Source organism: Pseudophryne corroboree, chromosome 5 (assembly GCF_028390025.1).
Source record: "Pseudophryne corroboree isolate aPseCor3 chromosome 5, aPseCor3.hap2, whole genome shotgun sequence".
NCBI classification, from domain to species: Eukaryota; Metazoa; Chordata; class Amphibia; order Anura; family Myobatrachidae; genus Pseudophryne; species Pseudophryne corroboree.
Window position 1 is genome coordinate 378,064,329 of NC_086448.1, and position 14,618 is coordinate 378,078,946.

General features: G+C 45.1%; 1 protein-coding gene across 2 annotated transcripts in view; it reads left to right on the forward strand.

Annotated features, from left to right (window-relative positions):
• PKD1L1 (polycystin 1 like 1, transient receptor potential channel interacting) overlaps nt 1-14,618 on the forward strand; it is a 608,224-nt gene that overhangs the window by 456,246 nt on the left and 137,360 nt on the right. For both annotated transcript variants that reach the window (XM_063922691.1, XM_063922693.1), the window contains exons 44-46: nt 8,880-8,963; nt 9,882-10,060; nt 10,179-10,413. In XM_063922691.1, the coding sequence (XP_063778761.1) occupies nt 8,880-8,963; nt 9,882-10,060; nt 10,179-10,413 (498 nt within the window). The remainder of the gene's footprint in view (nt 1-8,879; nt 8,964-9,881; nt 10,061-10,178; nt 10,414-14,618) is intronic.

The window sequence follows — 14,618 nt, forward strand, 5'->3', positions numbered from 1 at the left end:
TGGGGGCCACTGGTTTACCATGTCCATCCGTCCAGAGCCCTGAGGACTCCTGGCCATATCCCTTTGCCTTCCAGACTGCTCTTTCCTGTGTGGAACACAAATTCTGCATCTCACACAACTTTTGTTTGTTGATGGTATTAAATACCATCAGTTGTGTGGTGTCTGTCTGTATGGGGGTAGCAGCTGCAAGCTTTGCGGCTTCGTCTGCTCGGCTGTTACCAAGGGATACTGGGTCTTGGCTATATGTATGTGCTTTACATTTGATAACAGCCACTCTGTCGGGTTCCTGTATCGCTGTTAGAAGCCTTTTTATATATGCTGCATGCGCTATCGGTGTACCAGCTGCCGTCATGAAATTTCTGAGGCGCCATAGGGCTCCGAAATCATGTACTACCCCGAAGGCGTATCTAGAATCGGTGTAGATATTGGCTGACTTACCCTTAGCCAATTCACATGCTCTGGTTAGGGCGACCAGTTCAGCAACCTGGGCTGAGTGAGGTGGGCCTAGCGGTTCCGCTTCTATGGTGTCTTGGTCATCTACGACTGCGTATCCAGTACACAAGTCTCCCGAGTCTGACTGTCTATGACAACTACCGTCCGTGTAGAACGTGAGTTCTGCATCTTCCAGTGGGTTGTCACTGATGTCAGGCCTTGCGGTAAAATTTTGGGTCAAATATTCCATACAATCATGTGTATCTCCCTTTGCATTAAATCCTCCTTCCCCATCACTCTCACCTTCCACCCTTTGTGCCTGACCAGGCACACCTGGGAGAAATGTTGCAGGATTTAATGCGCTGCATCTCCTTATGGTGATGTTTACTGGGGCCATTAATGCCAATTCCCATCTTGTAAACCTTGCTGATGAGACGTGTCTGGTTTGGGCAGAATTCAATAAGGCAGATACCGCATGCGGTGTATGGATTGTGAGGTTGTGGCCTAGCACGACATCTTCGCTTTTCGTCACTAGCAATGCTATCGTCGCAACGCTACGCAAGCATGTGGGGAGGGATCGCGCTACCGTGTCTAGCTGGGCGCTGTAGTATGCAATTGGCCTGCTGGCGTCACCGTGTTTTTGGGTTAGTACACCTGCTGCGCACCCAGCACTTTCTGTTCCGTATAGTTCAAAGGGTTTCCCATAGTCTGGCATACCTAGTGCTGGTGCCTGCGTTAGGCACTGTTTGAGTCTCTCAAATGCTGTTTCGGATTCGTCTGTATGCGAAATCCGATCAGGTTTGTTTGAAGAGACCATTTCCTGCAAAGGTAACGCCAATATGGAAAACCCTGGGATCCAATTACGGCAATACCCACACATTCCTAAAAACGTCCTGATCTGTTGCTGGGTTTGTGGCAGTGTCATGTCTCTAATGGCTTGGATTCTATCAGCGGTCAGGTGTCTCAGTCCTTGTGTTAGACAGTGTCCCAAATATTTTACCTTAGTCTGGCATAATTGTAACTTGTCTTTGGAAACCTTGTGACCTGTGTCTGAAAGATGAAACAGGAGCTGTTTCGTATCCTTCAGAGATGCTTCCAGTGAATCTGAACACAGTAATAAATCATCCACATACTGTATCAATACTGATCCACTCTCTGGTTGGAAAGACTGTAAACAATCATGCAAAGCCTGAGAAAATATACTTGGACTATCTATGAAACCTTGGGGTAACCGAGTCCACGCGTATTGGACTCCTCTGTATGTGAATGCAAACAAATATTGGCTGTCAGGGTGCAGAGGTACCGAAAAGAAAGCGGAGCAGAGGTCAATAACAGTGAAAAATTTGGCAATGGGAGGAATTTGCATTAGGATGACAGCTGGATTAGGCACTACGGGGAACTGACTCTCAACTATTTTGTTAATCCCCCTTAGATCCTGCACTAGCCTGTAACCCCTCCCCCCACTCTTTTTAACAGGGAAGATGGGACTATTGGCTGTGCTGGACGTTCTTACCAGAATGCCCTGTTGCAGCAAGCGTTCTATTACTGGGAAAACTCCTAACTCCACCTCTGGCTTCAGAGGATACTGTGGGATTTTTGGAGCTATCCGACCATCTTTTACTTGTACAACTACTGGAGCTACGTTTGCCATTAATCCAGTGTCCTGTCCATCTTTTGTCCAAAGTGACTCTGGTATCTGAGATATCATCTCTTCTACTTGGGATGGATTCCTATTTGTCATAATGGAATGTGACATTAATTTTGATGGGGAGTCTAACATGTCTCGTACCTCCTGAGCGTGATTCTCAGGTATGTCCAGGAATACACCTTCAGGAGTACAATAAATGACGCAACCCATTTTACATAGTAAGTCTCTCCCCAGGAGATTAGTTGGTGCCGATGCAGCCAGCAAAAAGGAATGCTTGGTATGCAAAGGCCCTATTGTAATCTCGGCTGGTTTGCTAACAGGGTAGTGCTGGACTACTCCTGTTACTCCCATGGCTGGAATTGTCCTACCAGTGGTTCTCATGCCCACTGTCGAATTTATCACTGACTTGGCCGCCCCTGTGTCTACAAGAAAGTTTAAAGTTTTACCAGCTACATTGATTGCAATCTCTGGTTCGCTTCCAAGACTGGCAATCAACTGGCTGCAGATTACAGGTGTGGCCACACCCCTATTGGGTATGCTGACCTCCCTGAATCCCATTGGCAGCAACTACTTGTGGGGGAGTTAGCTGGGAACTACCAGAGGCCTGCCAGTCTCTGTTCGGGGGATATCTTTTTGTTTCCCCTGTATGTGGCTCAAAACTCCGCCTCTGTGGACCCTGCTCCCAATGTCGTGTGTTGTGTTGTTGTCTAGGGGGTTGAAAAGATCTTTGTACATTCTTTGTTCTACATTCTCGTGCAAAGTGTCCCGGTCTGTTACAAGAAAAACATGTTATTACACTTGCCTTACCCACAGGATTCGGTGGTACATACGCAGGCTGCCTTGTGGTCAGCGCCTGTATACTTACGGACATTAACTTATCACTTTGCGACTCCCTGTGTCTAGTGATGTTTTTGTCGTGATCAACAGCAGCCTCTCTCAAGGTGGACACTGACAGACCTCGCCAACATGGTTGTGTGGTCTGTACCCTAGCCTTTAATGTTTCTTTCAAACCATCCATCAGTACAGATACTGCTACTTCTCGATGGTTTGGGTTGGTCTTAATGTCTTCTATACCAGTGTATTTTGCCATTTCTGATAGTGCCCGGTGGAAATATTCTGCTGCCGTTTCGGACTCCTTTTGCTTAATGGAAAATATTTTATTCCATTTAACAACGGCTGGGAAATACTCCTTTAGCTGTAAATTTATCCTTTTTACATTATCCTGGTCGTACACATCTGTAAGCGGTACATCTTTATCTAGTCCACAATCAGCCAAGAATTTAACTGAGTCGACATTGGAAGGTAAGCAAGCTCTTAGCACTATCTGCCAATCCTTATTATTGGGCTCTAAAGTGTTTCCTAGATCCCTGATGTATTTTTGGCTTGCCACTAAATCTTTTCTGGGGTCTGGGAATTCAGACACTATGGTCCTCAATTCCATTCTAGTGAACGGGCAATACATGGCAATGTTCCTGACGGGTGTGGCTCCTGATGCATCTGTTTTCCCATTGGGAAACCTTGTGACCTGTGAAACCTATCACCTTTACAGGAGCAATTCTAACAGCCTCATTCTGCGTAGATTCTACAACTTGTGGTACAATTGTTTCAGTGTAGTGCATGGTGCCGTACTTACCCGTTGACACGACCTCACCTATCCCTCCGCTAGGGGCCTTCACTAATCTCGTGGGTGGTGCAGTTCCTACTGTGGTTTCTGATATGGTGGCCGCTAGAGAGAGCGCTGAAATTGTTGCCGAATCTTCTTCTTGATCACACTCCTGAGGAAGGTTCAAAACAGGGTACATCTTGCACGGGTTAATACTTGCATGAGTTATTTGGTTAACATCATTAACATTTACAGGGTTACTAAGAGTTTGTGTTTTACAACCCAGTGCGTTTCTCTCCGTAATCAACTTCTCTCCTGCAATGTATGGTGGAGGTGGAGCTGTGGCTATCAGCTTCCTGACTGCCCCAGATCCCGCCGCCAGAGCCAAACCTCTCTGTATCTCACCTTCCTGGTGCCATAACTGTAAGTAATCATGATGCTGAATTCGTCTCTTTGTTGATTTTACGAGACATATCCTCCTCCTTAAATTTTGTAACACGTCTGGACTGAAGCTACCTATTCTTGGGAATTTGTCCCTGTCTTGTACAGTCATTCTCTCCCATTCATCACATAAAGATTCGGTGTGACTTCCATATTTTTCACACATTACATATCGTGCCGACCCAACTGGTCGGTTCACAGAATCAACCTGAACCAGGGTTGATCGCCCCCTACCTGAGCAACTGGCCCCCATAGTCTGCAGGTGTTGCTTAGTCCTCCTTGGATTTCTGTATCAAGGTTTTCAGCAAGCCTTTACAGACAACCAAATTACTCCACAGTAGGCCGGCGGTGGCGGTTTACCGAGTACCCCACTCACTCGCCCACCTCGACCAATACGACCTGATCACACCGATATGGTGCTGGCGTACTCGATACAGGGCCCCTATGGAACCTTCTGTTTACTGGAACATATGAGGGTTACCCGCAGGACACTTACTCTTTCCAGTAAAGTTGGGGTTGTTAGATAGTTCCTGAGTGACCAGCGAACTTCCCTTCCAAAAATAAAAAATTACACAAATCACGTCAGAATGTACAGATAGCGTTTGTGACCACTTTACTCTAATGGTATTAGGTCAGATTACTAACTACTGCACACAATTACGTGTGGTCCAATCGTTCAGTACATAAGCACTACTTGTCATGTACTGAAAGATCAATGGAATCGATGTTTCCGGCCGCGATTCCTTCAGCAAGAGCTTATGGCCTATATGGGTTCTGCACCAACACCCCAGGCGTTGTGCCTCTTGTACCTTTATAGCGGACCTTTTAGTACCTTACGACCTCCTGGTCTTGTTACCTTCTGTTAATGACCTCCTGGTCTGTTACCTTATGGTCCGCTATACTCTAATGCTCAAATATTATTTAACCAGGGATGCCTCCCTAGCCACCGTATATGTCACATACACGTGTGTCCCTTGACGAGTACCCGACTTTCCTTTTGGTTCAACCTCTTAAGTTATATAAACTTATGTATACAAAACCACACTCACTCAACACATGTACACTTTTGTTTCTATATCTATTTCTGCGCAGAAATTGTCTTCAGTCCAACTGTGTTACCAATTAGGAGCAGGATCTGTTAAACTAAATTTCAGATTTTTCCAAAAATAGATTTGCGTTATTTACCGCGTCGCGTTATTTACCGCTGTGCGTTACTTATCGCCTTTGCGCTAATTATCGCTTTGCGCTAATTCAACTTTTCGTGACTTGAGCTACGTGGGCGTAACCAGACGCTACGTTGCGTAATGTACGCTGCGTGCGTCTGCCGTTTGGATTGCGTACGCAAGTCTTTTGTTAGGGACACGTGTACGCAAAACAAAGATCCACCGTAACACAATTTCTACCTTTATCAATGTAGATGATCCCTGATCATCTACCGCACCCCACACTGACTGCCTTATCTCCCAGGCAAACCGTGTGTTGTTCTATACTTTAACTATTACCTCTACTATGAACTAACAGCAAATCTCTTTTTGCACTTTCTAATCAACTATAAAACTTGGCAAACAGGAATAGTGATATACGAAATTTGAAAAAGAAATGCAGATAAATGTATGCGTGCGTGTATACGCAAGACAGAAGAGAAATAAAACAGTTTTAAAAGACACAAGCGTTTTGTTCTTACTTCCGGTTCCCGGATTCCTTCAGCACTCTTTATCTAAGCGAAGCAGACGCTTATCCCGTCAGCACTGCGAGACAACCTCCCACCCTTTGCTGGGGGGATAATGTCTGCTGATCTACCTAGTGCAGATATGAGAAGGATAGGACGAGTCCCCAATTGACAATGCTAAATTCCTTTGTCGTATAAACAACCCTTTATGAAGTCTAAGAACACTGTACGCTGTTTACTTAAGAAGTACCGTACGGGTACGCTGGTTGCGTAACGATCGCTCAGCCGTAGGCGAGACGCTCAAGCGTCACGTTCGCTCACGGCCCAGCGATCACAGGACAGCACGTTAAATGGCTTTTGACTAACGTAATGATTCGCTATGGCGTAGCAGACGCTCGAGACCACGAGGAGATCACCAGCGGCGCAGACGCTCACAACGCTATACCTTTATGTCTAAACCTTTTAACAATGAAATACACAGAATACCTTAATGTGAATACAGGGTGTAAGTGCAACCTTGTGTAACCTGACTAACTACAAAGCTGCTTGTGCGTCACCGACGCTCAAGTGAACACTTAACACTATAGGAAATACACAGATACTGGTTTAGGGTCCAAAGCCTATTATCTGTATTATATCTAATATACTTGTAAAAAAGGGAATAACAGTACAAATGATACACTACAATATAACAAAGACTTCCTAACCAAAATACAATACTATCTAATACAATACAATACTAGTCTAGGGGAGATACGAGAGAAAGAGAAGGGAAAGAGAGAGAGAGACGGAGAGAGATGAGAGAAATTGGCTCACAGAAAGACAATGATTACGGAGAGAAACTTACGCACAAGGGTAAACGATCGCATGCGCCTGGACATCCAGCACCCGATTTTCAGCAATGAGAACCGTTGAAGAGTGAGAGCTGGATGTGGTCGGCCTGCCTATTTATGCCCCACACACAATGCAATCTCATAGTCCCTACAATCCCATTGTCCATTGGATGAAGGAATTCGACCCTGTGTCACAACAAAAGGTCATAGGTTGATTCATACAGGTGGGCTGTGACGATTTCAAACAGCTCAGGTGGGTGGGGAACTAGGTTTCCCGCCGCATACCTGAGTATGAGTAAATAGTAGAAATGGACATAAACTTCTTATGTCCATAACTATTCGCACGAGCGATTAATACGCTCCAAACCAACACCGGAATATTGCTAATTAAATACTCTTCCGATGGGTACCAAACACTGCTGTATGAGTTTTGTTAGACCCTTCGTACGATACAAAGAGGGATTACTTTAAACAGGGACCTTCTATATTAACAAAACTTTCAGAAACTATCAAAGGGATCATGATCTATAAACTACATTAATTGTGAAAATATGTAACGAATGAGTCGCACGCTACGACTACATAAACTCTACCGTAAATACGCATACCGCGCCTGCGAGTGCCCGCTATTGCGGGTATGCGCCTTCACGGGAGAGCGTACGCATGCGCAGCGCGGACCAGTGTGCGGTGCAAATATGGCAACGTGCATAGAGACATTTTTCTGACTTTGACATTGGATATGGGATACTCAACCTGTATTAATATACAGGAGTTTTCATTCATTAATTTAGCGCAAAACAGTCATCTTTTGGTTTTTTGGTTTGCTTTAGACCTGTGGTTCTTCATCCTCATTAATTAAATTATCTGTGTGTACACAGACACAGCTGGACTGTTTCTTTGCAGCTCACAGTATAAAAACTAATTGAATTTATAAAAGTCAAAAACACAGCGCCTGAAGTGTGATTTTTGGAGTTCTGTTTAGGAGGAAAGAAAGGGCAGTAAGGCAGTGGTAGACAATACGCTCAAGGAGTTTGAAGGCAAAAGGTAGGCAATTGTGGAATTCTCGCCCTGCTGGTTTGTCCAAAGGTATTATCCTTATAAGATAGTACAAACAGCAATTTATTTCGTAATCTTCAATCATTTTAGATGTAGAAATGTCCACAAGTTCAGAAATAGGAGACTTGTAATCAGATTTCTAAATAAGGAGTGTGTGTCAAGTAGATGTTAATCAGTTATGCAGTTTATAATAACTGTTGAAGCATGGAGCAAATATCTACCAGCCGTAAATACAGCGTTTCCTCACTATAGTGGCAGTATGGAAGAGTAACAGCCACAGTCCAGAGTGCTCCTTATAGGAGATTGCCCATACAGTCGGGGAAATAATGTCTGTAAGGTGCATGTGCGGCGCTCACCTCACTTCACTTGAGAGAGCAGTTCCCTGTGTGCTTAGGAACACAGCTCCCTGTAGTCTGTCTCACAAGACCACACATGAGTAGTGCTGTTGTCTCCATGGCTGCTTGTCCAAAATAGCAATGTTTTATCAGTGGGCAGGATAAAATAGCACTTGTCCAAATACCGCTGTAGATTTGGTGGGCACATCACATTGATGGGTTAGAAGCGCAGTACCCCCTTTTATTTTATATTTTTCCCTAAAGGATCTCCTGGTAATGTCCTGATGCCAGTTATCACAGGACACCTTTAGAGGTCTTATAGAGTCCTTGTCTCAGCAGAGATCCGGTATGATATACCGGAAAACGGGATGCCGGCTGTCAGTATACCGACAGCGGCATCCCAGCAGCAAGGCAGCGAGTCTCCTCGCGGGCTCGCTGCGCTCGGCACACTTTGGGTCTGGTGGCGAGCTTCACTCATCACAGGTTCTATTCCCACTTGGTTGATGGCGCGGACCCACCAACTGAGTGGAAATACCAGACGGATGTCATGATTCCGTCCGTTGGTAAAAAGCCGGCTGTTGGGATTCCGGTGTCGGTCTCCTGAATGCCGGGATCCCGACAGCTGCCATTTTAACTGCATCCCCTCTGCAGTTCAGAGCTGTGTAGCTGCACATGGAGGAGCAACAGCATATTAGGCAGGTGGTCACAGTGTTTAAGCTTATCAATACATTGCAGACATTGATACAAGTCTTCTGATGAAACCATTCAATATGACACTTAAAATATGTCAAGACACATCCAGTGATTGATTTATTACTTTAGTTTTCATTTGAAATGATTTATTTATTTTATAAATTTGCAGGCTGGACCCATTGAAGGGAAATTCTTTCTAATTGGAACTCCAATAATGAGAAAATTAAGTGTTGCAAATAACTCTGCCTGCATGGTAAGAAAGTGGAATGAAAATATTTAAAACCAGTTTATGCAATTCTAACTTCTATAAATACAGTGGCTAAATGGATACTGCATGTGCATAGCAAAATTTATGAGAACTCACAGCGTATATGTATGTTGGGAATGCTCACTAAATATGTGCATGTAAATATTCTTATCAACCTGCCAATGGGTGCAGTGTCCAGCTCTATCTTCTGGGAAAAATTTCAATGGACACACAAGATGTTTTGTGCTGTTTAAGCGCATGATTGTATAATAAAATTAGCCACATTAACACATATAATTACACATTTACAATCACATGCCACCAGCCTGTGTTACATACTCGTCAAATTTATCAGTATTAATTTAGTTAAGGGTCATGGCGCTTTGAAATTGACCCTGTGGATGGACTAAGGGGTCTATTCATAAAGCAGTGAAAAGTCCTTTATCAGTGATAACAGGGCTTTTCATTGCTCCGCCCCATTCACAGAGGGTTTACCGTGGAGAAATCTAAGATCCCCCAGTGGTGCTCCAGCTCCAAGCTAAGATCGCTTCCCCATACAGTAGTATGGAGAGAGCGATTCATAGAAACACTTAAAGCTAAAAATAGGAACACAGAGGGCCTCCTTGTTGCATTGCATCGGAAAAAGTTCTGTGTACCTGAATTTCTAGGTAACATAATGTATTACATCGAAATGCTGCGAGATCTATCTATCTATCTATCTATCTATCTATCTATCTATCTATCTATCTATCTATATATATATATATATATAACAGTAGAACTACATGAATAGACCCCATTTTTAAGTGTGAGCTAAAAAAAAAGACTTGAAGTATTGTGTTAGTAAGGAGAGAGTAACATAACAATCTGTTTCTATTGACATGTTTGTTTTCATTCTTCCTTAAATAACTGTGTTGAATGCAGATCCCTTCATTTTTGGTATCACAATATCCTGACTGTACACTCACACATGATCTACTAAAAGGAGCAAGAGGTTGGTCTGACATACAGGACACAGGGGAAAACCAAGAAAAATATTACCAGTGTGGCCAGATTCAGTGCTACAGTGACATGGGTTCCATTGTAAATCTTGGCAGGTTAAGGTAAACTACAGTTCAGTTCATCCATAAAATATTACTGTTATCATATGCAGAAATATTACTGTTATCATATGCAGCAACAGCATTTCACTTTCATCTCTTCAATCTTTTGACCCATTAGGAATGAAGCCTATTCAGCTCTGCTGAACTTAAGAAATCAGCGGTGGATAGAAAAAGGAACAAGAGCTCTTGCTGTACAATTTGTCCTGTATAACCCTCCGACTAATCTATTTACAAGTGTGTCATTGCTAACAGAATTGCCAAGATCAGGTGGCATCATTACATCATCAGTTATAGAATCCGTTACAATCTACCGCATCACCATACTTATGGATTATTTCATTATGGTATTTGAGGTAATTCATTATCTTTATTTAAATAAGAACATTATAGGATTACATTTGGAAAATGATCCTTCATATATTATTATTACATAGACTGTTTAATTCCATGCACAGTGTATTGCATAAAGGAAATCAATATAACGCCACTTGCTATACCTGACAATTTAACTACTGTAAATATGTTTTTTGCTGTAAAAATGTTCGACAGGTACTGTAATAATATATACAGTGGGTGACAGCTCAGTATTCAATATTTTATAATGGACAGCCAAAGAGCGATTTTACCAGCAGACTATTCAGTGCACATACCCATGCCTCCAGAGGACACGTGGCCATGCCACGGAATGGGTTGCCACATCCCATGGGTGTGTCTAGTGCTACAAAGTGCTATACTGCTTGTTAATCCTTTCCTGTCCCTCTCTTACAATCCTTTCACGGACCTGTGACAGGTGCTATGCAGAGCAGTAACGAACGGACATGCCTCGCAACTTCGATAGTTCAGTCCCTATTGTGACTAAGGGCTATACCTGCTCCGTTTTTGTTCTACATATGACAGAATAATCCATATAAGAGGGAAAAAGCAAATCGTGTATCACTGACCTGGTTTGGGAGTGTTGTGGACTCGGGGTTTCTTCCGATGACCGGGAAGAGGAATCGCAACTGGGCCGCAGCAGAGATGGCCGAATGTAGGTTTTCCTCATGCAGGATTTGGATGACAGGCAGGAGGCACGTGTGGATGCGGAAGGTCTCCTGAAAGACAAAACTTGAAAAGTCGCTGATGAATTTGGTGAAGAATACCGTGAGCTCACCGAGAGCGATACTGAGGAGCTGGGAGGCACTGAAGTGCTTGGAGGCACTGAGGTGCTCGGAGACACAGGTGCTTGGAGGCGCTGAGGTGCGTGGAGGCACTGAGGTGCGTGGAGACGCTGAGGTGCGTGGAGACACTGAGGTGCGTGGAGACGCTGAGGTGCTTGGAGGCACGGAGGTGCGTGGAGACGCTGAGGTGCTTGGAGGCACTGAGGTGCGTGGAGACGCTGAGGTGCTTGGAGGCACAGAGGTGCGTGGAGACGCTGAGGTGCTTGGAGGCACTGAGGTGCGTGGAGACGCTGAGATGTTTGGAGGCACTGAGGTGCGTGGAGACGCTGAGGTACTTGGAGGCACTGAGGTGCGTGGAGACGCTGAGGTGCTTGGAGGCACTGAGGTGCGTGGAGACGCTGAGGTACTTGGAGGCACTGAGGTGCGTGGAGACGCTGAGGTGCTTGGAGGCACTGAGGTGCGTGGAGACGCTGAGGTGCTTGGAGGCACTGAGGTGCGTGGAGACGCTGAGGTGCTTGGAGGCACGGAGAGCCACATCAATACAGGAGCACTGGAGATCACAACTTCTAAGTAGAAAAGATGATACTCAGGCGCCGGAGCTCAGCCCGGCGTCTGAATTTGAACTTCCCGCCAGTACCTGATTGGTGGGAAGTGTTGATGACGTCACCCGCACCTTCAGTGGACGCCGGGCGTACCCGCGATGTCCACACTCACGAACGCGGGACGGAGCGCCGGGAGCCGGAGACCGCCAGCGAGGACGGCCACACGGAGACCCAGCGTGCCCGGAGGGGTAAGTACAGCAGCCGCCGCGGCATGACAGTACCCCCTCCTCTAGGAGTGGCCCCTGGACACTTCCCTGGCTTCGTAGGGTGTCTAGAATGGAAAATCCAGATTAGTCGAGGAGCTGAGACCTCAGAAGCTTTTATCCAACTTCTCTCCTCAGGACCATAACCTTTCCACTCTACCAGATATTGCAGGTTCTTATGATGATAACGAGAGTCCAGAATAGTTTTGATCTCGAAGTCTGTACCGGTTTCAGTTTCTACTGAGGTGGGGCTAGAAGACTTTGAATGAAAACGATTAAGGACGAGAGGACGAAGAAGAGAAACATGGAAGGCATTTGGTATGCGTAGAGGAGAAGGTAAACCCAACTTGCAGACCACAGGATTCAGAACTTGTAGCACAGGATAAGGACCGATGAACCTTGGAGCAAACTTCATAGTGGGTACCTTTAACCGGAGATTACGTGTGGATAGCCATACCCTATCACCAACCTTGTATTGAGGAGCGGCTCGCCGTTTCTTGTCCGCGAAGTACTTGTATCGGACAGAAACCTTTTTAAGACTAGCATGAACCTTACTCCAAATTTGTCTAAAGTGTGATAAAGTGGAAGTCACAGCTGGAACCTCTTCTGTCGGAAGGATTGGCAATTCCGGAACTCGTGGGTGGAACCCATAGTTGATGAAGAACGGAGATTCGCCAGTGGAAGAACGAAATGAATGGTTATGGGCAAACTCCGCCCAAGGTAACAACTCCACCCAGTTGTCCTGTGAAGGGGAGAGATAAAGGCGGAGGAAAGTCTCCAAATCTTGGTTGACTCGTTCCGTTTGACCATTCGTTTGGGGATGATAGGCAGACGAAAATTTAAGTTTAATTTGTAAGGCTGAGCAGAGGGCTCTCCAGAACCTTGCAGTAAACTGTACCCCTCGATCAGAGACTATTTCTTGAGGTAAACCGTGCAACCGAAAGTGTTCCTTGATGAATAATAGAGCCAATTTGGGAGCTGTCGGCAGACCCGTCAATGGAATGAAGTGCGCCATCTTAGAAAAACGGTTGACAATCACCCAGACGGTATTGTAACCTTTGGAACAGGGCAACTCGGTAATGAAGTCCATGGAAATATGAGTCCACGGTTTCAAAGGAATGGACAGAGGACGAAGCAACCCGGCAGGAGGCAGACAAGGAGATTTATGCTGCGTACACTGTGGGCAAGAGTTAACGTAATCCTGTACATCCTTCCTCATGGTGTCCCACCAGTAAGATTTTTGCAGAAACTTGAACATCTTCTGGACACCAGGATGACCAGAGAACTTGGAGTTATGAGCCCACTGCAGTATTTTCGGCCGGAATTTAGTTGGTACAGACATCCTTCCAGGGGGAGGACTCTGAGTAGTGGAAGCAGCGGAAACGGAAATTGGATTCAGAATTAAACTCCGCTCAAAAGAATTCTCTTCATCTGTGGGAGTTTGTGAACGAGAAAGCGCATCCGCTTTAGTATTGAAAGTCCCGGCCCGGTACTTGATAACAAAAGAAAATCGAGTGAAGAAAAGCGCCCATCTAGCTTGACGAGGATTCAAACACTGTGCGGTTTTGATGTACAACAAATTTTTGTGATCGGTGTAGATAGTAATTACATGTTTGGCCCCTTCTAACAGATACCTCCACTCCTCCAAAGCGGATTTTATTGCTAAAAGTTCCTGATCACCAATAGAATAATTCCGTTCGGCCGGAGAGAATTTACGAGAGTGGAAGCCACACGGATGCAATTTCTTATCTGATGAGTACTGGGAGAGAACGGCTCCGACTCCGACCGAGGACGCATCAACTTCCAGGAAAAAAGGTTCTTCGAAATTTGGTTGGAGGACCGGGGCTGACATAAAAGCTGATTTTAAATAGGTGAAAGCTTCCATGGCCTCGGGAGACCACAAACCCGGGTTGGAGCCCTTTCTGGTCAAGGCGGTAATGGTAATGACTATGGTGGAGAAACCCCTAATGAATTTCCTGTAATAATTCGCAAAGCCCAGGAATCTTTGTATTGCTTTCAAAGAGAGGGGCTGAGTCCAGTCACGAATGGCGGAAAGTTTATCCGGGTCCATGCGAAGCTCCTTCCCCGAGATGATATAACCGAGGAACGGAATTGATGTTACTTCGAAGGTACATTTGAAGATCTTAGCATAGAGATGATTCTTTCGTAAACGGTGGAGCACCTCTTTGACCTGTGTCCTGTGTTCAGTAAGATCTTTGGAAAAAATCAGTATGTCGTCTAAATATACCACAACACTTCGATATAACATGTCTCGAAAGATCTCGTTGACGAATCCTTGAAAGACAGCGGGGGCATTACTAAGGCCGAACGGTATCACCAGATATTCGTAATGCCCATCCCTCGTATTGAAGGCTGTCTTCCATTCATCCCCTTCTCGGATACGTATAAGATTATAGGCTCCCCTCAAATCGAGCTTGGAGAAAACGTGGGTGCCACGAACCCTATCAAATAACTCTGTAATTAGTGGCAAGGGGTATTTATTTTTGATGGTGATATCGTTTAGGCCGCGGTAATCGATACATGGTCTTAACCCCCCGTCCTTCTTCTTCACGAAAAAGAAACCTGCTCCAGCCGG